The sequence below is a fragment of the Choloepus didactylus genome, chromosome 9 (assembly GCF_015220235.1).
Source record: "Choloepus didactylus isolate mChoDid1 chromosome 9, mChoDid1.pri, whole genome shotgun sequence".
NCBI lineage: Eukaryota > Metazoa > Chordata > Mammalia > Pilosa > Megalonychidae > Choloepus > Choloepus didactylus.
In genome coordinates, this window is record NC_051315.1 from 93,735,830 (window position 1) to 93,762,705 (window position 26,876).

General features: G+C 40.5%; 1 protein-coding gene and 1 long non-coding RNA gene across 3 annotated transcripts in view; one reads left to right on the forward strand and one right to left on the reverse strand.

Annotated features, from left to right (window-relative positions):
- Nucleotides 1–24,037, reverse strand: part of MPP4 (membrane palmitoylated protein 4) — a 38,942-nt gene extending 14,905 nt beyond the window's left edge. Inside the window, exons 1-14 of the mRNA XM_037849639.1 lie at nt 23,959–24,037; nt 23,079–23,200; nt 21,392–21,469; nt 19,169–19,249; nt 17,825–17,956; nt 17,037–17,118; nt 15,200–15,285; nt 13,810–13,881; nt 13,116–13,312; nt 8,298–8,362; nt 5,659–5,676; nt 4,844–4,846; nt 4,227–4,262; nt 2,295–2,315 (exon numbers count right to left, since the gene is read on the reverse strand). Of these exons, the coding sequence (XP_037705567.1) occupies nt 2,295–2,315; nt 4,227–4,262; nt 4,844–4,846; nt 5,659–5,676; nt 8,298–8,362; nt 13,116–13,312; nt 13,810–13,881; nt 15,200–15,285; nt 17,037–17,118; nt 17,825–17,956; nt 19,169–19,249; nt 21,392–21,469; nt 23,079–23,200; nt 23,959–24,037 (1,072 nt within the window). The remainder of the gene's footprint in view (nt 1–2,294; nt 2,316–4,226; nt 4,263–4,843; nt 4,847–5,658; nt 5,677–8,297; nt 8,363–13,115; nt 13,313–13,809; nt 13,882–15,199; nt 15,286–17,036; nt 17,119–17,824; nt 17,957–19,168; nt 19,250–21,391; nt 21,470–23,078; nt 23,201–23,958) is intronic.
- Nucleotides 1–26,661, forward strand: part of LOC119544289 — a 43,480-nt gene extending 16,819 nt beyond the window's left edge. Inside the window, exons 4-5 of one of the 2 annotated variants that reach the window (XR_005218812.1) lie at nt 22,141–22,307; nt 24,747–26,661. This is a non-coding gene — a long non-coding RNA (uncharacterized LOC119544289). Of the gene's footprint in view, nt 1–22,140; nt 23,579–24,746 lie in introns of those variants that run through there. The other variant, XR_005218811.1, reaches the window with a different exon arrangement.
- Nucleotides 26,662–26,876: the final 215 nt, after the last annotated feature.

Genomic DNA, 26,876 nt, shown 5'->3' on the forward strand with positions numbered 1-26,876 from the left:
TTGGTGGTTATTTAGGGCTGGGGGAGAGGATGGAGAAGGGCTGTAGGGTAGTGATAACTACAAGATATAGGATTTCTTTTTGAGGTGATGACAATCTTCCAAAATTGACTGTGGTGATGTTTGCACCCATCTGTGAGTATACTGAGAACCACTGAATTGTAGACTTTAAATGGGCGAATTAAATGATATGTGAATTATATCTCCATAAAGATATTTTTTAAAAAGTAATATTCCTAACTAAATAGATTATACTAACACCTCCTAGACAAATTAGAGGAGGTCACATGATACTTCATTCAAAGCAGAGTTTCATTCCATTTCATTTGGAGCTGGAACAGAAGAACCTTAACTGGTTGCTCAGTGCACTAAGTAAGAGAATAAAGCATCATGAATTAATCATAAGGGTTATTTATTTGGGAGATATGTCAGCTGGGAGCTAATTGTTCCTCAGCTGAACTCCTAAGTGAGCTGGGTTCAGAATGTACTTGATTCTCACTCTTTAAACAAAGAGAGGTTCAGAATTTGTGACTTAGAGTAAATGACAGCTGTTTGCTTTCCTCTGCAGTGCTGTTCTTAGAGAGCTAGCTGCTGCCTGCCCAAAGGAACAAGCAAGATTTCATAATAATAACACGAGCTAACACTTAATGTGGCACTTACTGTGTGCAGGGCACCATTCTAAGCACTTTACTTATATTAGTATTCCCATTTTAGAAATGGGGAAACTAAAGGACAGAGAGAGGTTAAGTTACTTGCCAGAAGACCCACAGCTAGCAAGTAATTGACCCACAATTCATACTTGGACAACCCAGCTTTGGAGTCCACCCTCTTAACCACTTTGGCACATGGCCTGTCCTTTCTCAGACTTGCAAGTACCCCTGATCCTCAACTGCAGCTTTAGCATGGAGAAATGTTTGCCAGGAAAATGATGCATTGAGCAGAGCAAGGAAGGATGGCTATAATTCAGATGAATTAAAACCTAAACCAATTCCAATCATTGAGGGAACTGTATATAATTATATTACCCCAAACAGGCCACCCATCTAATTGAAAATAGGACATTTAAGTACAATATAAACAGTAGGGAAATAATTTAGGTGAGTGATTCTCAGCTCCATCAGTATCAGTGCCCTCTTTTTAAAAATTCATATTTATAGCAATCCCTCTGCTCCGGTGAAATGAAATTCATACTATGAAACAAAATTTTTAAAAATCAGTAGAATGCTCTATCTGTAATATAAAGGAAAAATAAAAAGGAAGTAATGTATTTTTAAAATAATATGTATTTCAAAGTATAAATGCTCAAGCATGACTTCTCTAAAAAAACATTTATTAGATGCTTGCACCTATATAAATAAGAAGTTTGAATTTAAAGGAAGATCAGAAAATATTCCTTATATGAAGTACAGAAAAATGGAAAAGCAAAGGAACAGGTGGACAGTAGAACAAAAAGAAGTATTCTGATAAGTAATAATAGGCCAGATTTATTTTTAATATGATAAGAGAAAAAGGAAAATTGTCTTAATTAAAGTAGGGATAATATTCCATGGCAATTTATAGACAGATGAAATGGAGACAATAAGGAAACATAATGTTCTGGGGAGGAGAGACTAACGTTAACCGTCCCTAACAATTTGCCAGATTTTCAAAAATATTCTGCGGGGCATATTTGGTTACTAGTGATGTCAACATTACTCTAAGGGACACTTCATGTGTCATCAATAACACCAAATAATATATTAAAGAAAAAGAAAAAAAATGCTTCAGTATAGCTTCCTCACTTTCCAATTTATTTACTCTCAGTATGGAGTGGACAGAATATGTGAAATTGATAAATTACTCAATAATTGCAAGGCAATTTTTTTTGTTTGTTTGATCTCTCTCCATAATAGCCATCTTCTAAACCACTGGATTTTTCATGTTATTTCTTATAAAAATTTACATCAGTATTGTATATTAAAGAAATACCCATTTATATTTGTAATGGGTTTTGTCCAACAGGACATTTAGAAGATACATGGGACTAGGGCTAACCCTTCATTTTGCATGACCTCCTCATACATTGCAGGACATCTAGCATCCTTGATTCCTACTAATTGAAGGCCAGTAATGTCCCCAATCGTTGTAACAACCACAAAAATGCCCCCTAGGGTACAGTACTGCCACTATTGAGAAACACTGGTTTAGGTGAAATTTATAGTTTCTCACAATTACACTGTTGTTTTATCACATCCCTAAATATGCCAAGATTTGGAATATTCATTTAAAAATCAGTATTAAATTCATTTTTTACTTACCAGATTCAAAAGTTTCTTCATCTTTGTTTTCGATGGAGAAAAAAAAAAAGAAACCCACAAAAACGTCATTGCATTATAATCCATGCTAAGTCCTGGCCCTATGGTTCTGAACACACAGCATCTTTTTATCTTTTTCCCTAAACCAAGGCCAAGTCAACAGTGTCTCTATGGCACATATTAGCCTTAAATGAGATACATGGCATTAAGCAGTAGGGATATGATGACAAGCAGGGGTGCAGCAGAAGGAAGAGAGACAGGGAGAGAAGGAGGAAGGGAGGGGTGGAGAGAGAGAAAGAGAAAGAGAGGAAGGAAGGAAGGAAGGGAGGGAGGGAAGGAGGAAGGAAGGAAGGAAGGAAGGAAGGAAGGAAGGGAGGCAGGGAGGCCGGGAGGCCAAAGGTAGCTTGCAGGCATAGGCGGTACGGTGCCCTGGCTGAAGAGTTGGGGGTCCATAACTGAGGCAAGTGTGGCAGGAAGGAACGGGTGTAAGAATAGCTTCATTGAAAAGGTTTGTTAGGTGCAATAAACCAACTTCCTCATCAGTTAAAACAATTCTTGTTAGTACTTTAAAGGAACATTAAGGATTAAGAAACTTGAATTTATGTGGAGACCGATTTGATATATGTAGCAACATTATCAACACATACTTTTGGATCATGCGGTGCTGTATCTAAAATGTACTCACACATGAGCAAGATGATGTATTTATAAAGCTATTCACTGTAGCATTGTTTATAATAGAAAATGTTGGACATAACTCAAATGTCTGCCAATAGGTGATTGTATAAATGCATACTAATTTAACAAATAGAATACAACAAAGCTGTTTTAACAAAAAAAGATAAGGAGACTCTATGGGTTAAGATGCAATCTTCTGCAAGATATATAGTAAGTGAAAAAGGCAGGAACAGAACAGTGTGTATAGCATGCCATCATAGGGTACATGCATTTATGTTAAAAAAAAAAAAAAAAGTAGGAGGGGGGAAGAAAAGGAAAACGGGAAAACATTTGCTATTATATGTGCAGAATGTGTCTGGAGGAATACCAGAGAAACTGAGAATATTATTGTCTCCAGAAAGAAAACTAGGAACAGTGAAGAGGAACTTTTTGCCACATATACTTTTTGGAAGTTTTAAAATTTTGAACTCTGTGGTCATATTACCCAATACAAAAATTTTAATTAAAATTATAAAGGCAATGACTATTGCTATAAGTTAATTAAAAAAAACAGACTGTGCATTTGGTAAAATAAATATAGTGTAAGCATTATTCTGCAATTGTTCTAGGAAGTTTGTGTGAATCTTTGAAATACCCAGTGTTTAAAGATTTTTATATTGCTCTTTAATTTCTAAAAACTAGATTTCCCATAAAGCCAAGACAAATTCAGCTATCATACCAAAGGCTCTCCAACTAGTCTCCAAACAAAGCAAATCCTAATGAATCTTGAGCTAGTTTTAGTCCTGCCACTAAGTTTGAAAAAATCATCTCCCAATTTACAAAACTAAAATATCATAATGTGAAAAGTTTCATACATTTCTCAAGTTTTTGGAACCCACTATTTATCTATACTAGAATCTACTAGACTATGGTAACAGACCTAATAACAAAATATATTTTTAAATTTCTCATTATTTTGATATTCCACAAAGGGCACAGTAGTTTCCAGAGTGTTACTTAGTGAACCTGAAATCTTTCCTGGCATACTGCTTCCTAGAACAGTTTCTAGAACTTTGAAAGGAGCCTGGAGGCATTCCAACAGCTGTGCTTCTCCTTCCAGATTCCAGAACACCAGAAAAAGGTTGGGGTAAGGGGTTCATTTAACACATGTCTGGCAGAGGGAAGGCCAGTGTGCCTTTGACAGACTGGTTGAGAAAATCTATAGCTGAAGGGCTTCATGTTTCTTCTGGTGGTACATCTTTCAAAAGGAAATGTTACCTGCTTCCACACATTTCTCATCAATTTTCATGTCATCTTCCAGAAAGGAGCATAAAAAGGGAAAAAATAGAACTTAAAATCTGTCAGCATTAAAAATAAATTTCCCTATTATAGTTTTATAGCAATAAAACTCAGACTGCCTTATGATGATGTTACTCTTACAACCCTTGCTCACTTGGAGGGATAAAAAAAAAACTATATTCTATTAAATGTAGATGCCTGAAATGAGATGCCATTTAACATTAAATTCTTCAAAATTTAAAAGCATAGACTTTCAAATGCTGGACAAGTTAGTTCACCTCTCTAAGTTTCAGTTTTCTATCTCTGAAACGAGGAGAGTGATAATACCTACTGCATAGGACAGGATTAATAGAAATAATGCATGAAAAGCTCATGCACATGGTAAGTGCTCAATAAAAGTTAACTATTTTCAGTTAACTTTAGCTGGGACATAAACAATATAGCTTTTAAGACCGTTCATCCTAGCATTTAAACTCGTCCACAATGTGACCTGAACCCAACCTTGAAGGCTATTGCTCACTTCAATCCTTCACGTATCTCACTCTTCCATCAGAGCCAACACTGGCTCTTCACCTCTGTGGCTTTGTTTATGCTACCCTCTTTGCCTGTAACACTTCAAGGTCTATCTCAGACACTGACCAAAATGAATATCCCTCCTGCCTATCCCTGCCTGTTTCACATGCTTCTCCCATCCTCAGAGGACACAGAGCAGAGGAGGCTGGAGCCCTAGACTCACAGGTCAATTTTCAAAAGCCAACTCCTCTGCAATTTCAGGGATGAACTGTGGGTGGTGGCTAAAGGACTCCTCTCCTCTGTCTTCTCTCCCCCTCTGCAAGGAGAGAGCATCGCATGTGCACATGTGTGTGTCTGTGTGTGTGTGTGTTTAACATCGTGATGAGCTATCCAGATGGACAGGAAAAAGGGAGAACTGTAAGTCCCATTTGCCCCCAGTGCAGGGCTCTTCAGACAGGAATTTAAACCAGATGGCACTGCTCAAAACCTCTAACAACTTCTTTACCTTTCTGAACCTCAATCTCTGCATCCATAAAGTGGAAATAATAATTTCCTTATAGGGTTAGTTGTAGATGCTGTGTGCAAAGCAGTTGGCACAAAGCAGCTGACCAGTTTCTTTACTGAGTCCTAACCATGATACAGTGTTAGGTTCTAGGGCTGCGAATAAATGTTACTTCTCTTTTCTTTTATTCTTCTCAGTGTTAGGACAATCATGCTTTCTGTGCATTCTCTTGATTGACATCTTTTTGTAAATTAGGTTGTTAGTGTTTAGCACACTACTAGATACATAGGAAAAGCTCAATAAATAGCTGAACTAAATTGGAGTGAATTTTAAGAAAACAACAGGAAATTTCTAGAAGACTTTGGATATGAGGTTTTTCTAAATACTATTTCTTACCTTCGTCCATAGAATTCACTGGGTACAGGTGAATGATTGAAGCAGGAAAAATAAAAATAAAAAGGAAACACAATGATCTATGCTGCAGTTTTTTTAGATTAACTTATAATAAGAAAAGGAAAGGTGCCAAAATTATAGTAATTAATAATTCCCAGGGTTTATTCTCTAGAAATACAGTAGCTATTTAGTAACATAATGATAAATGAATAACCCATAAAAACCATTGCATTTGTGAGCATTGTTAGAAATGGGAATATACTCGTTTCTGGCAACCCCGTTGTGCCGGTTTGGATATATTATGTCCCCCAAAACACCAAGTCCTTTGGTGCAATGTTGTGAAGGCAGCATGTTAGTGTTGATTAAGTTGGAACCTTTTGATTGAGTGTTTCCATGGAGATGTGCCCCACCCAAAGGTTGTGAGTGACACCTTTGATTATGGTGTGACCTCTTGATTGAATGTTTCCATGGAAATGTGGCCCTGCCCATTCAGCATGGGTTTTTTATTTAATCACTGGAGTCCTATACAAGAGCTCAGACAGAAGAAGCTCACTGCTGCAGCTTAGAGAGACATTTTGGAGGTGGCCGCTGAAAGCAGACTTTTGCTGAAACTTTGGAGATGCTAGCCCAGAGTTTGCTCTGGAGAAGCTAAAAGAGGACAAAACAACCCAAGAGCAACATTTTGAAGAATGCACAGGAGCTGAGAGAGGAGCTGGAACACAACCCAGGATCAGCAGATGCCTGTCATGTGCCTTCCCAGCTAACAGAGGTTTTCCAGATGCCATTGGCCTTCCTTTGCTGAAGGTATACTTGTGTTGATGCCTTAATTTGGACATTTTCATGGCCTTCAGACTGTAACTTTGTAACCAAATAAACCCCCTTTATAAAAGCCAATGCATTTCTGGTATCTTGCATAAGAGCAGCATTAGCAAACCTGAACACCTATTCCCTTCAATCCCAATAAACTCTGCAAAGATTGTGTTCTACCCATTTCTGAGGTACTGTGCTTAGTTCAGCACACCTTAGGAACTCAGTAAATCTTGAAGGAAAGAAGGAAGGAAAGATAAAAGGGAGAAAGATGAAGACAATTGTAAGTGTGTCTTCTGTTAACAGCTTTTCAATAACCACCTGCAAATTAACATAGCCCTGAAATTCCTCAGTAGCTTTCGACTAATAAAATTGTTTATGCCTCCTGACCTAAAGATCTGCTCCTGAGCTTTTCTTTCCCAATGGCAAGAATTAAGCAGAGCAGAAAAATACAAAATAATGTTTATTGCAGCATTATCTTCAATTGCTGGAAAGAAAAGAAATAGACCAGAAAAGGATTGTGCTCTATCAGAGATATTCCCTGTGAAGGAAGTGCTTGCAACCCTGGGCTTCCGGGACTTAAGAGATTTGAGAGGAGAGTTAAGAGGGCACCACAAACTATTTTCAGTATGGACTTTTCAAAAAGATGAATACAAGTCACACTTAGGCTACACAAATTGATTAGCTAATTAGTTATCAAACTAATAATTATCATACTCATTACCAGAAGTAGATTAAAATCTCTAATTAGCATTTCCATAAGCCTTTGTTAAGTGAAATAGGAAAGGAATTATAGAATTATTTCAATACAACTTGTAAACAAACTTTCAAAACATGGGAGAAATAAATAAAATACCATTATGAAGATTATGACATGAAAAATGCTTAAGATAAAATTTTAAGCTAAAAAAAGATAAAAAATATATTACCACGATTACTGTAACCATATAAAAAGTGTATCCACAACGGAAAGGTAATATGAAAATATTGTCTATATGAAGAAATTATGAGGGTTTTCTTTCAAAGATGTCTTTATAGTTGCCAATATGTCTTTTCAATAGGAAAGTAAAGAAAAATGTAATTCTTGGCTTAGAGAAGTGGGAATTGGTAAAGTGGATGAGGGCTCGTCCTAGGCAAATCTCTGGTACTGTTGTCTTCCATTGCCTTCTGTCTCCTCTCCATGCCCCTCTCCCTCCTCCTGGGGCCACGTCCCCTTCCTTAACCCCTTTCAGGGGCTCCCTGAGCACTGTCTCTGAAGAGATTACCAGCTGGCTGCAACTGGCCTCTGCCAAGCTAGGACATCCTTCAAGGCAGTAAATTATTCACAGGCATTTGCCAGTGTGGGTCCTTTCACCAACCATTCCCCCACTGCTATTTGAATAATAATATTGTCTAGCAAACAAACTTCATTTATAAAGTAATAATTGAGTCTCATATTTATTCATTAGAGTCACACACAACTGTCAATCAGAGCTTCTGAACGGTGTGAAATCTAACCCCTCTAAGTTGATAGAATCCACACTAAAATCGGGGTGCAGCTTTGTAGTATATGTATAACGTATACGCTAACTGCAGAGATCCCTGAGGACTTCAAGTTTGGGGTGGGGGAATGACTTAAGGTGTCACCAACTGAAGTATATTTGCATTTCATAAAGTCAACCTCTTCTAAAGCCAAAGGAATTGATGTCTACAGTAGAATTTTAGATGGCTGCCAGGGAGATTATTGGGGCAAGGGATTTTTAGGATCCCTTCTTGGGCAGGAAGCCAGTCCTGGGAGAGAGGGAACAGGCTTCCCCACCATGCACATGCTAGGTTTGAAGTATCAGCACACTCACATGTGGTTGATTTGAGGCAGGCATGAGGCTGGTAAGTCTGAGAGCACAAGAATTCCTGTTGCTTCCTATGCAAAAGGAAGTACATCATGAGGGGAAAAAAATCAACCCAAACTAGCTCAGGCAAAACAGACTGAGGACAACCACAAACAGAACGTTTCCTAGGATTCTGCTGCCTCCATTCTAGTGAAAAGGATGATTTCTCTTCCAAACACATTGTCAAACACATTCTACAACTGCTTATCCTTTCTCATTACATCTCCTGCCTCCCTGGGTCTTTTGAGAGCAACTCAGACTTAGAGTGAAATTCTGGCCCATTACCCTGAGTTCACAGGCCACAGAGCTTTGGCAAATTATACACACTGTACCTTGCCTCTTGTGCATTTTAGCCTTTCTTAGCTAGTCTCAGAATCTTGGTAACACGTTCTGATTTCCCTCTCTGGCTGTTCGACATTCTCTATAGTTCCTTTAGATGATTCTGTTTCTTCCTTGATCGCTAGAGCACCCCTGGGGTTCAGGTCTAGGCCCCTTCTTTTCTCGGCATCTGAAACCTCCGCCAACTTTCTCTACGCCTGGGTCACCTCCCAACAATTTCTTTGAGCCTGTTTCTTTCTTGTGTTCACCTACCCAAAGCAACTCTCTAAGAGAAGCTGGTCTTCTCCCTCCTTATTCTAACAGTGAAGGGTAGAGCGAGAGGAGACCTTGAAGATCATCTCATTCTTTGCTATTCCAAGTGTGGTTCCCAGACTAGAAACATCAGCTTCACTCGGGAATTTGTTTAAAATGCAGAAAATCAGCTCCTCCCCCCCCCCAGACCTTCCAAATTAGAGTCTCCATCTTAACAAGTTCCCCAGGTAACATGCAAAATAAAGTTTGAAAAGAACTAATGTAGTTGATGCTTTCTCAGACTTTTGAGTGCACCTGAATGCAAGTCTCTGCAGGTAAGCCAGGGCATCTGCATGGTTCTGATTCACACTAGACTTTGAGACGGGCCAGTTTAGCCCACCTCCCTCACTCTGGAAACAGCAGCAAAAGACATCTATGGTGTAATCTAATAAGTGTTAGACTGAGATTTAGAAGACTCAGGTTCCAATATTCCCTCTCTTCCTAAGGCTCTTAGACAAATCTCCCAATCTCTGAAATTTAGTTCCTCATTTATAAAATGACACTAAGAACTGTCTAGAACATAGTGCATGAGGGTTAAATGATATGTGAAATCTTACTGTAAACTCTTAATTAGTATAGACCTGATTCAGGTGTTCTGATCCATTAATTGTTTGAAGAGGTAACATATGCCCATAGAGAAATTCTGAACAGTATAAAAAGGTAACCCCTCTTCCCCCATCCCACTAAGTATCAATATTTCCTGCTTTTTAGCCTTCAGTACTTTCCTTTGGCCACTCTTGGTTAGTTTATCCAATAATCTGGTCTCTCTCTCTCTCTCTCTCTCTCTCTCTCTCTGTCTGTCTCTCCCAGCACCTTCTTTAGCCTTCACTCTTGCCATTTTCCTTTGGGAGCCCCTGGTTTCTCATTCTTACTCATTTAATGACTGGCCTCCTCCTGAAAAGTTTCTCTGTTCCTTCACATCACTCCTTTTCCTCCAGAGGAGTAGGGCACCTCACGCCAAGCTAAGGCATGTTCACTTGCCAAAATTTCTTGCTACTTTGGTATAAACCATTAACATCTAATCCCAAAATATACAATATAGCTATCCCACATTCCTTTAGGCAGGTATTTTCCTCCACCAATATGTCCTTTTTCAAGAGGACTTCCTCCCCATTCTTCTACAATCTTCTAAAATTAGATATGATTTTCTACCTGTAAAATGAAAAAAAAATCAGCTATTTGCATTCAAAAGATCAGTCATTTTTCTTTTAAAGAGCTCAACAAATATTTATAAGAGCTCCTCTTCATACCTTTACCACAGAATCGCCTGAGGTACTTGTTAAAATGCAGATTCCTGGGCCACACCCCAGACTTATTGACTCAAAATGGGGCCCAGGAATCTGCATTTCAACAAACACCCCAGTAAATCTGAGATGTGGGAGAGAGATAAATTGGTTGTACTTATCATAGACCTCATTTACTGAGACTCATTGAGCTTAAGCATTTTCTCAAAAGCCACATCAACTCTGGGCAAACCCGTTGAGAAGATGTGGCAATGGATTTGGTTTAAACCCTCTCCTCCAGTTCCCCAAGGGGCTCCTGGTTTTCCAAATTACAATCAGGGGACCCTGAAGTGCTGATGAGACATTGGGCACTTTGACATGAACAACTTCCATGAAAGCTTTTCTGAAGAATAAAATAAAGCTTCCCTCACAACAATAAAGACCACTGAGCAGAAAAAAAAAATCAACTCAGGATTAAAACAAATAAAATCAGCTATTGATATACTGCTTTTAAATAAAAGTATTTCTTATTTTCCTAGTTTATTTTCATGTGGCAGTCACTAAAGGCAAAATGAATTTCTGTTCCTTCTATTGTCCTTTATTTGTGCCCTAATCCAATAAGTATATGATTTCTGCATGCTCCTGGCAAGACCTCTACCTGAGCCTCTTCACTGCTTTCTGCCTTGAGACTCTAAGGACTAATCTCATTAGGCCTTTGTCCCTGTGATGTCCATCAGCCCCAGAGCCCTTATCCTCTGCTCTCTAATCCCCATAAGTCTCTGTTTACCACCCACCCCTCCCTGAAATCCTTGCCCACACCCCTGGAACTCATAGTAAATCTTCAGCAAAATCTGTCAGACCTCAGCTTCTCTGTTGATGGAGCCCTTTGCTTTCTTGTTCTAACTGGAACCTAGCTCTCTGGAAGCTCACTACTGTCCTGAACCTTTCAAGAAGTCAACATTTCCTCTCCAACTCCCAGTGGTGTGCTGGTAAACCGGCTCTTAGGGGTGGGGGTGAGGGCCAACTTGGAACTTTTGCTAATTTCTGTAATGTAAATACTTTCATTGTGGCTGATTTCAAGTTACAATCCTGATTTCACTGAATGTGGACATGGAAAGATTTGCATTAGCTGGCTCCAGCACACCACTGCACCACGGCCCTTATTCCACCAGCCTAGAGGTGGGGCATGTGTCCTCCTGGAATCTCATTGCCTCTTCCAGACCAGTCCCCTCTTCCCTAGAAGCCCCCAACTTTGAATAACATTCCCTCTACTCTCTAGTAGACATTTATTGATCTCCAGATAACTCAGTCCCACGCTCTCAACACTGTTCTGTCATAATTCTCCATGGTTTTATTAGGCAGGTAAACAACACTTCCAACACCCTGGTCTCTCAGTTTCTTGACTACGTCTCTTTCAATGCCATTCCCCTCATCCTCCCTTAGCCACTCCCTCCCACTGTCAGATGCTGGACCTTTTCATTTCCAATAAATGCAGTCTCACCATACTTTCCATTTCCAGCATCTCTTTCTCCAATGAACACCTTCTATCTTTCCAACCCCAATACCTCTTGACCCCACAGGGACTTTTAATCCATTGATCTTACCTCCTTTTCACTGACCCTCACCCCCTTCGTTGCCTCTTCTCCCTCCTTAACAGCTTAAATCCCAAGGTCCATCATTGTAATCACTCTCTTGCCCTTCTCTTCATTTACTGTTAAATCCAATTCTCTGTCTAATCTGGACCTGCACCCAGAATCACTTCAAATTCATGACTTTTTACCCTGAGTGGTAAAATTTACCCAATCTATTCAATCTTCAGCTCTCATAGAAACTTTTCAACATTTCTCCTCTTTCCTTTCCAATACCTACTTCTCCACCTTACTTTCAGCTTATGACATTGCTTTTCACTGAGAAAATAAAAGTAGTCAGAAGCGAGCTTTCACAGGTTCCCACCACAGCCCCCACCCTCAGCTCTGCCCACATGCTGTCTTCCCTCCTGTAACTGTTCCAACAGGTGAACAGTTTATGCTCCTAAATAAGGCCAACCTCTCTATTTATACACTAGATGGCATCTCCTTCTTGCTCGAGGACATCAACGACAACAATTCTCTTCTCTTTCTCCTATATCATAAAATTTTCCCTCTAAACTGGATTATTCCCACCAATTTTATTTATTCCATCAAAAAAAATTTTCTCTTATCACCCCACTTTCCCTCCTAGCTATTTCTTAATTGCTCTACTCCACTTTACACCAAAACTTTCAAAGAATTTCCCATACTCATCATCATCTATTTCTTTCCTCCCAATCTAATAAGGATTTTGGCCCCACCTCTCCACCGAAATCACTTTCATCAGGATCACCAATGGCCTCCACAGTGTTAAACCCAATGGCCAGTTCTCAGTCCCATCAGCAGCATGGGGCACAGTTGATCAGTACAACCTACTGTCTTGATTTTCATCCTATCTCCTGGGCAATTCCTTCTCAATCTTTATTTTTGCTAGTTCCTTCTCTTATTGATCTCTTTACTTTGGCTGAGTCTTGCACCTCTTCTCTTTTCATCTTCATTCACTTGCTTGGTGATTTCATCAAACTCCAGTAGCACAAGGCAAGGATAGTGGGGTGAGATTAAGTAACTGAGGTCTCAACTCAGTCTTCAAAGATTTATAGAAGGAGTTAGAACTACTTTTTAAATTTTAATTTCATTTCCCAAGTAGTTTCCTCTCTGCTAGCTGATTTGATTATTCTAGTCCCTTCATAGTTAAGATGCTTAGGGCAAATATATAAACAGACATTTGGATTTATAAACTGATGTGTGTGTTCTCGTCCATCTGTTTTTCTCTCTTTGCCTCATCTTAACAACAAGAAGCCTGAGAAAAAACACTTTCTTTCCTGAATGGCCCAGTCCTGAGTCCACGAGTGAGGACTTCTTACCTTTTCAGAAGGTGGTTGGAAGGGATTAGCCCAGCGCAGGCACCAAGGTCTGAGATTTTCCGGGCCTGCCACCAGAGGGCATCATTCTGGTCCACAATCTGGAGGATGTCCCCCTTCCCAAAAGGCAACCCGGCATCCACGCAGGGGATGGTGGGATCCTCCTGCGGCCAGTACTCCGTCATGGCACGAACGTACACCTAACAGCAGGTGCATGAAATGGCATCATCAGGAGAGCCATTCCCCACTGGCTGTCAAGACTTAAGACCATTTCTCCCAGCTTTGCACCTACTGCTCCTATCTTTCCTCTCCACCCTCAAGAGGTGAACTTGCCTCCTGAACTGAGTGTAAGGGCCATGGAAAGAAAGTGATTTTGGGAATAGACTCTCTCAGCTCTGAGAAATTTTAACCATTCTTAGTGCAGCTTCTTGACTCCTTGGCACTCCCATCTCCTTTTGTTGTATTCATTTATGTATTTTGCCTCTCACCTCGTCATAACAGCCCTAGGCAAACAAACACAAACAGAAAAGAAGGTGTGCCAGTTTGGATATATTACGTCCCCCAAATATGCCCCACAGTGTTGAGCAAATGTTCAACATATTATACATGATAGTGGCCTTATACATAGCAATTAGTCACTGCTACTGTTATTTGGGGATTTTCTGTGTCCCAGTATCAAAGCTCTGTAAATTCTTACCATCTTCTGGCTATTAACAGGAGGGTCAGACACTGGAACCACTTTGAACATGATTGTGCCACGAGACATGGCCTAGAAAATGTCAAAAGGGAGGAAATTACAAACTCAGAGTTACTGGGGTTCAGCAGATGGAGTTGCAACTGAATGGGACCAGGTCCAATGGCAACTTCCCTGCAGGGACTTTTTCACAAGGGTTCAGCAGCTAGATGTCACCTCCAAGAAATGGGAATTAGGAAGCAATTTAGTCCTGCCTCTGCCCTGTTGTGGGTCTCCAGGGTCACTGGTCTGCTAAAACCCCACACTGAGGCCTGGCTGCTCCCAAGGACCCTCCATCACACTACACCAGGAACATCCCACCCAGGCGTTGTCTTTTCCCATGGGCACTGGGGAAGAGAAGAGGTTTCTGTCTGACATTCACTCCTCATGCCCTCATGCATCTCTGGAACACCTGTTTATGTGCCAGACATTGTGACAGTCATTGGAGATCCAGATTGACAAGACCCAGTTCTTGCCCTTAGGAATTTCATAATCCCACTGTCCTGGCAACTCTTCAGCTGGTATCAGAAGGGCTAAAATGGAAGCGTGCATATCTTTAAGCTCCCTTTGTAGCAGCTTTTATGACTTGCAGAACCTTGCAGCAGAGGCTTGCAAAGTATTTAGAAACTTGGTATACTCCTTATGCTACCACCCCTCAGTCCCTGAGCCACCTCTGTGAAAACCTAGATTCTCCCAGGAGCCCAGTTTGAGAACCACTGGTCTATATATTATAGAGCAATCAACCTCAGGCCCCGCACTGGGGGAGGTGGGCAGGAGCCGTCCTGCTATGGCCATTGGCAGGTCAACTGTGATTCAGGGAGTGGTTTGAGGGTTGAGAATGAGTATCTAAATGTGATCAAAGGCTCATATAATCAGACTATTAATCCCCAACTCTAATCACCAAGGGACAGTGGAAGGGCTAGCAAGGGCCTCCTCCTCCCCCTATGCTGCCCTCTGGTGACTTCTTTCTTTCCCTAAAGCTACTCTCAAGTAGAATGTTATGCAGATTTCAGCAAGATAAATATATTAGGGGAGCAAGATGTGATTTGCTCAGGTTCAGACTCTCCTACAAAGTCTCACTCTGCCCACCCTGAGCTTGTTTCCAGTGGAGCAACCCAGGGATGAGGGACCTGAGCTGGGGAACCTGGAAGTCTTCCACAGGCTAAAGGAGCAGCTTGGGAAGGGGGGTGGAGGAGGACAGGCAACAGACAAGATCCTAGGGCTGGACTCAAGGCTGCCCAGAGGTACCCAAAGCCCTCGCATTGCGGTGCACACATCATGGGATTGCTGGGCCCAATTTGGCCTTGGCATTTCACTAAGTCATGAACCAAAAAGACAAAGAAGAAACTGTTACCAGAATATGGATCACTTGCTCAGGGTCCAGGCCCTCAACTGAAACACCATTCACTTCCACCAGTTTGTCTCCAGCATATAACAGCCCTAGGCAAACAAACACAAACAGAAAAGAAGGTGTGCCAGTTTGGATGTATTACATCCCCCAAAACTCCATGTTCTTTGATGCAATCTTGTGGGGGCAGACATATTAGTGTTGATTAGGTTGGAACCTATTGGTTCAGCATTTCCAAGGAGATTTGACTCAATCAACTGTGGGCAAGACCTTTCATTGGATTATTTCTATGGAGGCGTTGCCCCACTCATTCAGGGTGGGTCTTTATTGGATCACTGGAGGTACTTTAAAAAGAGACATACAGGCCCAGACGCAGAGCAGTTGTGAGTGACATTTTGGAGAACAACTGAGAGTGATATTTTGAAGAGGAGCTACAGCTAAGAGAGGATAAAATGCCATTTTAGAGAATGCCATTTTGAAATGCAACCTGGGAGCAAGCAGATGCAAGCTATGTGTCTTCCCAGCTAACAGAGGTTTTCTGGACGCCAGTGGCCATCCTTCAGTGAAGGTACCCTATTGTTGATGCCTTACCTTGGACACTTTATGACCTTAAGACTGTAACTTTGTAACCGAATAAACCCCCTTTATAAAAGCCAATCCATTTCTGGTATTTTGCATTCTGGCAGCATTAGCAAACTGGAACAGAAGGGTTCAGAGAAATAGACAAAATAGAGATAACTATCCCAATAGCTATTTGACAAACTCATTAACCCAAGCATGCTCTAAATTTTAAAAATGTATTATGAAATAAGAATAATCGAAACAACCTGGTTATTCCAAGTTCCACCATCACCAGAAGTGCATGAGAGTTCCATTTATCACCTCTTCACCACACTTGGTATTAACTGATGGTAGTATTTTTATATTTGCTAATCTGATGTTATAAAATGGAACCAGAACAGTGGAAAGAAGATAGTACTAAACATAAATAAGTCAGGGTCATAAGTAAATTAAAGATGAAAGGGAAAAAGAGAAGGGAGTCTCCAAAAAAGAAAATGTACAGAAACTTGGGGGCTTAGAACAGATCTTGAAAAATATGAAGTGAAAATTCAAGGGTTAAGACAAGAAGCAGGGCAACATCATGGAAGAGAAACCAAGGCTGATGAAAATCTGAAGGAGGGTGTGATCAACAGCATCAAATGTGGGATGAGGTAAAAATAAAGTTGAGGATGAAGGAAAGCCCAATGGACTTAACAACTAGGAAATTGCTGGGGTAATAACTATTAGAATTTGGGGGAATCAGCCATGTGCCAGGCTTCAGGGGCTGTGGGTGGGGAGGACATGTGGCACTGGGTATAGAAATACCCATTTTAGGAAGAAAATTTGGTTCACTAGTGAGTAGAAAGAGCAAGCAAAAGGCACTTCAAGATGGAAAGAGCTATGCCTATTTGAAAGCAGAAGAGTCAAGAGAAGGGGAAAGTTCAAGGAAGATGGGCTTGAATCCTGGCTCTAGTTGTGCAACACTGGGCAAGTTAGTTACTTAATCTCTTTGAGTCTCAGTTTCCTAATCTATAAAATGGCATGATGAGTATTATCATGCTTGTTGGGTTACCATGAGAATGTAAACCAAGAGAAGATGATTAACGTGGTTTCTGGAATGGAAAGGACTCAAGGGGAGGAGCATGATTTCCCTGGAATATTTGTTCCTTCTTTCTTTACTGTTTTAACCAAGAAATGGAACTTATTAAAGCCCCAGCCTTAGTTAGGAAAGAGGGGTTTCCTGGAAAGAAGACTAAATAACCAAGAATTTCCTACTTTCTGGACATGCTTTACTCCTGCTTACCACTCCTCTCGGCCAGTCCACCGTGGATGACTCTGGCCACCAGGATGTCCCCTGTTATCTCATGGCGCTTGATGGTGGCCCCCTGGAGAGAGAGAACCATGGAATCCCTCTCTTATCTGAAGAAGCCATTTTTCTGGTAGCTTCCCTCATTGCAGTTCTGGTCTTTCCGATAAAGACAGTCATACCAACCAGAGAGAGAGAGGAGCCACACAGTGCCCTGTCTGTCACATCAGGTGGTCAAAGAGCAAAGGCCATTCAACCTTTGCCTCCCAAAGCTTCTATCCAACCACACAGACAAGAAAAAATATCTTTAGGTTCTTTTCAAGACAAAGCAAGCCTCAATCAGAGACACTATTACAACCCAATCGGAGACACTTTCTTAGAAAATAAAACTAATGCCTTACTTTGCTTCCTGTTAACAGAGGAGAAAGACTTAGGCAATTACAATGGGATTAAATGAAATGTAAGTTCATGGCAGAGCCAAATAATAAAATACAATATATAGTCTTATTTCTTACGGCTTTTTCTGAAAAGAGAAAAACACTTATCAGAAATCTTTCCTTGGGGAAAATATTGCAATATGTAATGTGTTTGAAAGCACAGGCAAAAATTGTTGAGACACAGCTTACAGCTGTTATTAGCCCGGATTCTCCTCACATTTTCTGAATGCTTCAAACTAGATGTATGACCACAGACAAGGCATACTGCTCAAGCAGCGACTCAAGACAACTTAGATCACAATTAACCCTGGTATAATTCAAAATGCAAAGGTAAAATGATTTCCTTACCAGAGGCTGGTGGTTTTTCACCAAACAAACAATCCTCATTGCTTCCTCACTCTCAGAAATATTGTCTGGCAAAGGGGGGAGAAGGGGTTCAAAATCTTTCTGCGATATAGTGTCGTGAGCACTGAGCAAGGCCTGAGAATGGAGAAGGAAAAGATGAACCAACATTACACATGGGACACAGCCATCTAGAAGACAGCAACTCAATACCATGCAAGACACACAACAGAAACCACGTCAACCACCACCCCCACCACATACATACGAGGCACTGCTCCAAGCAGCTTTTGTGGATTAACTCACTTAACCTTCACAATAACTCTATGGCACAGGTACATTTATCAATTTATCATCCCCATTTCACAGAAGAGGAGACGAGGCACAGAGAGGTTAAGTAAAACATATGTTCTTTCATTTCTGCTGAAGTGTACAATTCCATGACTTTCAATTTTTTGGAAACCCATGTAATTACTGATGATCCTTTGGAGATTGAACTACAAAGCAGCTTTTGTAGTATTTTACTCAGTTAAGGTAGAATGAGGGAGTCTTGCTGGTTTAATTTGTCAGTAACACCCAAGGGCCCATGAGAGATAGAATGAGAAAAAGTAGTGCCGGGGTTTAGGGTGTGATGAGAGAGTCCCTTCTATGCCTGCTACATTAAATTTTCATTTCATTGGACAGGGAAGCTGTCGCTCGATATCACTGTCCAGCTTGGGGGACAGAATTTAAATGGAGCTCAGGGGACATTCTCTAGGTAGTTTGTGCTGTTGAGGATATTTGATAGCCAATGGTTATCTTATAAACTAAACCTTTTTGATTAATAAATTATGTTGCTCTAAATGCAGACTCTCTTAAAGTTCTAATCGTTGATAAAGTGATCTCCAAATCCATCAGTACTAAGAGGTAGGTTTTTGTTCTGTAATCAAATGTTCTTCATGTACTCCCTCATCGAGTGAATCATAATTATATGGTGTATTAAAAATATCTTCCCACACTTCATCCTAAACTATTCACCCAAGTTGGAAAGGAAGTGTGAGGGTCATTTCTCTATAACTAGAAGCTACAGTGATTGCCCCACAGAACTTTAGAGGGACAGTGGCTTGCCAGAGAAACAGAGTACCATGGAAAGTTCTGGATGATTCCTCCTAACTATAGCACGCATGGCCCCTGACTGACAACTCTGACCCAGTCACATCTGAGTCCTACACCTTTAAGTGCATTCTCTTGGTCATCTATGTACTGTAACAGAACATCTATGTAGAGAGCACACTTTCTGTCACATTTATTTATTCTTCCCAACATTGTCTGTGTACCTGTTAGGCACTTCTTATCTTAACAAACACTTGCCTTAAAATGTGGATCCTGGAGGATTTGTCTCAGCTCTTGGATCTCAGGAGAATTAGGGGCTCCACATAGAAGCTCCACTACCTGTTTGATGGAAAATCATGCATCATAAAATTTTTAAAAATTTTTAAAAATCACCTAGTTAATCTCACCCAGGCTGGATAACAAATATAGCAACTAGTGTGGTGTTGACCTAATAAAAGCTATTATTGGAGCCTTCTTCTTCATCTTTAAAGTCAGGGCCTGGGATCTTTCCTTATTCCTGAAACTTTCTAATCAGCAGGTAGAATCCGTGGACTTGGGGAGGGACTAACATGATTTCATAACACCATACACGCAAGGCACTTTTCCTCCAGCACCTCGAATGAAGCTCTTTGCTAATGTGCATGCTTAAGAGGCAGGTTAAGTTACCTGAGTTTCTCCAGGTACAAATTCAAAGAACCTGGAGAAACTCAGATAGCTTAATCCCATGGGATGCTCAATTCTTCAACTTGAAAATGAGAATACTGATTTTTATTCCAGGGTGTATTATGTGATTAGCAACTTTAATGTTTGTTTCAATAAAAAAGTTCTAAACTGCATAAACTTTGATCTCTTTGCTGGAGTTTAGGTGTAGACCTGCTTTGTGACAGACATAAGACCTCTCAAGATGTTAATTGATCCCACAAATCTTCAGCAATAGAGCTTTACATACAGTCAAATGAAAACAAGGAGCTTACAAAGCTAAACCTCTCTTCACTATGATTACATCTTAATAAAATTTCACGTGTGTGTTTCCTTATAGAAAAACTAAGAACTGTCTGAGTTATTGATTACTGGAGTTGAGGGTAGAATTGCTTCTTTTTTTTTCCCCTAGTTCTTTTAATATGATTTGGGCAATAAATAATAAAATAGATTATCGTGTATTCATGGACTCAACAAATATTTGTTGAGTGCCAACTCTGTGTTAGGCACAGTTTTAGGTCATATGAATACAGCAATGAACAGGTAAACAAAAGTCCCCATTCTCATAGTGCTTATATTCTAGTGATGAAGCAGACAATAAATAAAATATATAAGTAAATTAAATAGCTGTAATTGATGGTCAGAACAGTTAAGAAGAATAATAACCCAGGATAGGGAGTGCTAGGAGAGGATTGCAATTTTAAATAAGGTGAGCTGGGAAAGCCTTGCTGAGAAGGTGACATTGAGCGGAGACTGGAAGGATATAAGGAAGCAAATAATGTGGATATGTGGGCAAGAGTGTAACATGCAGAGGGAATAGTAAGTGCAAAGGGCCTGTGGTTGGGCGTGCCTGGTGAATTCAACCACAAAAGAGCAATTAAGGCTGAAGCAGAGTGAGCAAGGGGCTGAGCAGTAATGTGAAGTCAAAAAGGTAATGTGGGCTAGATTATGTACGGCTCTGTAAGGACTTTGATGTTTGCTCTGAATCAGATGGGAATCACTGGAAGAGTTTGAGCAGAGAAGTGACGTGATCTGTCATCTTTGAAGAGGATCTCCCCTGCTGCTCTATTGGAAATAGACCGTATGGGGACAAGGGTAGAAGTGGAGACCAGGTAGGAGGCTATGGTGCAATCCTCTAGGTAAGAGATGAAGTTGGCTTATAATAGTCAGTACAAAGAGGTAGTGAGAATCTGGATATATTTTGAAGGTAGAGCTGCCAGGATTTGCCACCAGATTGTATGTGGGGTAGGAGAGAAAAAGTCAAAGATGACCCCAAAGATTTTGGCTTGAGCAACTGAAAGAATGAAGCTGTCATTACTGAGCTAGAAAAGGCTGTGAGAGAAGTGGTTTGGGGAGGAAAGATCAGAACTGGGTTTGGGACATGTTAAGTTTGACATGTCCATTAAACACATATAAGATTGGGAGGAGGCAGTTGGATATATGGATATATGGGTTTCCTTTTCAGGAAAAAAGGTCCAGGCTAGAGATAAAAATTACTATGTAATAACATAACCCAGTTTATATAGAGTTAATTGAATCCAAAGTTTAGAAAATAGAGAAAGAAAGAGACACTTATCCTAAAAATGGCATTTTTACACTTTAATTTGGGGTGACAGCATGCCAATTTTCTTCCTTATATTACAGCTCAATTAAAAACAGTTATTAGATGCATAATCACAAATTAAATATTTTCCACTAGAGCCTTTAACTTGTTTAAACCAGCACTGCCAGTAAATAGCATCAGTTTAACTCTATTATTCTGTGAATTACGAATCATCTTACCTCACAGGATAATGCCTGTGCTTGGACTGTGGTGGGAACTGGTTTCTTTTCTTTACATTCCTGGAGGCAATCATAAACCTGCAAAAGGGTGGGAGGATGGTATATAGATGACAGGACAAGTAACATTTTAAGTTTAAGCCTCCTAAAGCGAAGAAACAGCTTGGACAACTGCACAAACAGCTGAATATGATGTGTGCTTTGTCTTTAATAAGGGGTGTCTCTAGTTGTAAAAGAGGAATGAACTCAAGTTTGGTGGTTCTAAAGCTTCAAAGGCTTAATTATTAGCACCATTAGAAACTGATCTTCCCTAAATGATTTCATTGAAAACAAAAAACTCAAATTTTGTTAAATTAAGTAAGGGTAGGGTTTCTGGGGCTGAGACCAATAGGGACTTGAAGACTAAGTGCAAAGGGGCATCTTAGGGAGAGGAAGATTTGGGGCCAGAGACCCCAAGGACCCCTGAGCCAGGCAACTGCAAAGGGCTGGTGCTGGGTAGCCCGAGGTCCTGCAAAGGATGCAAACAGGAGGCCAGGCATGCTGCATACACCTGCTGGTACTCTGCTCCTGGCTTTGGGGCTTTTTCCTTTTCCTTATTCCCCAGTAAAAATTCATTTATAAAAATTCCAATTGACCCTCAGGTATTTTTTTTTTTCATACCTGGATCTTGGGCTGGGCTGGGTACAGCAAAGCCTGCTTAGCTCAGCAGTGCAGCCCTGAGTGTTGTTTTAGCCACCTGGTTTCTCTTACAGATGGAGACGTGAGGCCCGAGAGGCCACCCCAGCCCACTTTCTCCATCGAGCTCGGTGAGGACGGTGCCGCACTGCTCTACCTCGGGCTGGTACTCAGAGCGGGGCAGTTGGCTGGGTTTGCCTGGAAGCGATGAAGCATGAGGGAGCAGCAGGCACAAACGGCCTTGGTGAGTGAGGTGACGCCTTTAACCAAATTAAAACTCCTGTCCTAGCCAATCCCAGGAGAAAAAATGCCTCGTAGAAAGCAGGAGATTTAAAATAAGTGCAAGGAGGACTACTTTGTCCATGTTAAAAATGTTGCTATTTTCTCTTATTTTAAAGAATGTAATATTAACATGCATCATAAAACTGACCACATTTCACACTGAAGTGAAGGAACCATGCATGCCTCAAAAGAATCTTCAAAAGGATCTTCTTCAATATAATGTTGTTCAGATGTTCAAAATTATAGTCAGATAGTAGGTGCTATTGTATAGTGCATGAAATTTTACCAGATTTTAAAAAAAGATGAAATCTTCAGGATAAGAAAAGCTTAAAATGCCTAAATAGATCTGCAGACATCTCATTTCCTGATTTAAAAAAAGAAGAGAAGGAGAGAAATAATACGTTTTTCAGGATTTTTATTTCCTGAGTTCACTTCCAGGACAAGGAGCTGCAGCAGGTGGATATGGTTGTTCTTGGTGCCCGGTTTTGGGAGCTGCCTTGTGATCCCAGGGGACTCCAGAAGAAGAATCAGGGCGGGGAGGTGGGGAGAGGAGCTGCTGTGTTCTTTTCCACTGTAATCCCTTCCTAAAACTAGTGCAAGACCTAAGCTAAAAGGTCTGTGCAGGTCTTCTCTAAGGATTGCCTTGTAAGAAATTTTTCTGCATTGAAATTTCCTGCCAGCTGACAAGTGACCCTACTGGGGGAGCAGTTCTCCCTTTCCGCGTGGTGCTCACCTTTAGCAGGGCCTGCAGCCACGGGGAATAGAGCAGATCGTATAAAAGACACACTCCATTCACGTCTCGACTGTAGAACAGACTTAGCTCCTGCAACACGTGCCTAAGAATTTGGGAGAGACCTGGAAAAAGGAAAGGGCAGAAAGGGGGTGGCAGGTAAGGGTGGAAAGAAAGGCAGGTGTAAATGTGGAAGGCAATGCAGACAACTGGGTCATGCCTCAGGGTCTCGAATGGGAGTGGAAACAACACTGAGTTTAGGGTCAAAACATCTGGTTTCAAGCCCTGGTCTATGACGTACTGTGTGAGCTTGGGAGAGTCACCTAACTATGGGAAACCCAGGTGACAGACATTATGAAAGCAATATGATTGCCTTCCCTTCCTCCATCTTCCAGCCTTTAGTTTATTATAAAATTATACACTATTTTCTGAACCCTCCTTCTCTAAAACATAGAGGCTTTTGTCTTTACTCTTTTCGAAAATGCTTGTTGAAAGTGTTACTGAAAACTCCAACTCCAGTGTGTTTTTAAAGATTCCACTGAATAAAGGACCAAACAAAACAAATTCCAATGAATGCTTGTTATTTTCAAAAGTGTTTTCATGGAAACTATTCTTGCAGTGATATCTTTAAGATGAACAGGTGATGGTGTTCTAAGCTGTACACAAGACATTGTGGGGTAGAAAAAGAGGGTTCTGAACCCAGTATGTCAATTTCTTTCCTTCCCACCTTGAAAATTCTTGCAGATGTAATCCCTAATAGATGTCATTGTGCACTCAAAATTATACATGTTAGAATTCCAGTCCATTCACTTGATCACCTATTTAGACTCATGTTATAAGGCTTTAGGGGTCTAGAAAAGGGACCCTGGTGACTGACACATACCATTCTCCGGATTGGTTGCTGTAGACAGCTTCATGTCCTTCTTGCCTGGTGGGTCTGCTCCTTTGTCTGACTGAATCATCCTCTCTACTGAGCTTCCAAAAGGAATTCAAAGCTAGGAAGATCAACAAACAGCACACAACTTACTCAACCATGCTGGCCACACAGCTCTTAGTACATTGTAAGTTATTTTCAATAACATTTATTGAGCAAGTCTGGCACTGTGGTAAACACTGGAATGCAAATCAAATAAAACACAGTCTTGTCCTTGAGGAGCTTACTCTCTAAAGTAACCATCACCAGCTGTGCAAAAGAGAAAACAATTTCATAAAATATTCCCCCCCCCACCTTTTAAAAAAAAGGTAGGACAAATAATGTCATGTTTATTTATCTTTCACCTCTTTGCCTAGCTGATTTTGCCCATCATTCAGATCTGACCTCCCCTGGCCACCTTCCACAAGGGCACCGTTCCCTCTCATTGCACCCTGAAGTTCCTCATTGCTCTGATCATAATTACAAGAGTCACAGGCTGCTGCCGAGGCATACTGGTAGGATGTATTTTCTGTACTGGTTTAGCTTAGGCTTAGTTTCGAGAAATAGAACCCCCAAATAACAGTGGCTTAATAAGCTACAAAGAAGTTTATTTTTTGCTCATGTGAAAGGACAGAGGAAGAGACAATCCAGGGCTGGCAGGGCAGCCTTTCTCCATGGAGCGCTCAGGGAACAGGCTCCTCCCAGCTCCCTGCTCCTCCACCCCTGGGTGTGGTACAATTTTCTTCTTCCTCCTCCAGGTTACTTGAGCTCCAGCCATCAATTCTACATTTCGGTGAGCAGGATGGGTTAAGGGATTAAGAAAACAAGAGCAATGGGAACATGCCAGCTTCTCTTTAAGAAAAATTTCCAGAAACTGCTCTACACCATGAGGAATCAACTCATACATCATATAATTTTCAAATGTCCCACTGGGCTCTCATGTTGCCAAAAAAATCCCTCTTCATAATTGTGTGAGCCTAGGATCCAAATCTTCTTACATAAACACAAAATGTTTTTGCATGGCTTTAATATACACTGACTTTTTCTGGAATGCTACTACTGTGCAAACTGAGGAACGATTTTACTTTGTTTTTCTTGGAACTTTATCAAGTTGTTCACTATTTCAGAAAATTGTGTCATCAATGGTAGCACTGCTTGTGGTGTTTAGGGCTTTGCTACATCACATGTCTGTCAGTGTCTGTACCTGTTCCTCTCTGTACCTGTACAGAGACAGATCTACCTGTGTCAGCCACCTGCAGCTCTACCTGCATTCAAAGCTGTTGCATCCCTGCTGCAGATGCAAACACCGGTTACTTCATTACACCCTGTATCACAATACACAATGTCTTAGTTTCAGCTATGTCTCCTTAACTTCTCCTTGTTATTATTATTAGGGCATTTTAGATATTTTTAAAAAGATAGGTTTAGGTGTCTAAGTTTGGATCCTCAGGGTCAGATTCAGAGGAAAGATTCTAGGGCAGATAATTTATCTGGGAGGTGATCTCAGGAAGTAACAGGAGGAGGAAATTGAGACAGGTAGGGGAAGAAAACCAGTAAAACGTGTGTAATCGAGCAAGTGAACACTGTGGGAAACTGGAGCTAATCCTATGGGGGAACGAGGGACAGCAGGGAGAGGGTGTTCCAATACCAGTGCTGTCAGTCATTGGTTGAGAACTGTTTCCAGAGTGTTCATTCCCCCGGCCCCTCCAGCCTGCTGCATGCTTGCCTTCAGGCGGCAGGTGCAGGTGCTGGCAGTGGAAGCTGGTTCAGAGTGCCCCAAAATGATTAGGAGCAAAGTTTATGGGCAGGGTGCTGACAGCATTTGCTACTGCTGGACAATAAAGTATAAATCAGGGCCTTTTCTTAAAGGAACATTTCAAAATAGTTGTTAAAATCTGGGAATTGAATCTGATACGGTTGAGAACCTCTGTCTATAATCTAATCAGAGTGTTAAGGTTGAGCCTGGAAGGCTAGCTAGAAAAAACAAAATGAAAACCAGGTCATTATTATTTTGTCTCTAAATTCTAAGGCAGTGATAAGTCACACAAAAAACTGTTACAAAATTTTAGACAATTGAGAAAAGGAAATGTATCAAATGAGGAAAGTAAATTGGGGTGCATTCTAATAATGAAAAGGAGACATTTTTGCCACCTGTTTTCAGGTATTGTAGGCTTGGAAAACACTTTCCAGATGGCATGTATACTGGTGAGCACTTTTATTTTGGTAATAAATAATGTAACAGAAAAATCCTAAGTGTTTGATCCCACTGCCCAAATATCTTAATCTTTGCTTATTCTCCTCCAATCTAAACACAACTATATTTTTATAACATAGATAAAATTATAATACAATAATCCTGTAAAATTCAGAAGCACAGGAGAAATTTGAACATGACTAGGATATTAGATTATGAATTATTAATTTTGTTAGATGCATCCCTGATGGCATCATGGTTACAAAAAAAAAGAACTCGTTATCTGGTATTGATACAATCTGATATATTTATGGAAAAAAATTATCTGTCTGAAGTTGGTTTTAATATTCACAAAACAAATGAAAGTATGAGGCGTAGGTGAACAAGATCAACACAGTGTTGGTCCTTGTTGATGTGGGGCGATGGATGCAAGGAGGTTCATCATATTATTCTACCCACTTTTGTGTATGTTTGAAAATTTTCTGTAATAAAAATATTTTTTTATATCATCTTGGGCCATAATTTGGTATTGTTCTCTCTTTACATTATTTATGAATTTTTTCTTTGCTTTTACACTTGTTCATTAAACAGATATCTGTTACATATCTGTCATATTCCAGTTTCTTGGGATAAACTAGAGAGCAAATTAGACCCAGTCCTGGCCTTGCAGAGCTTACTGCCTGGTGGAGACACC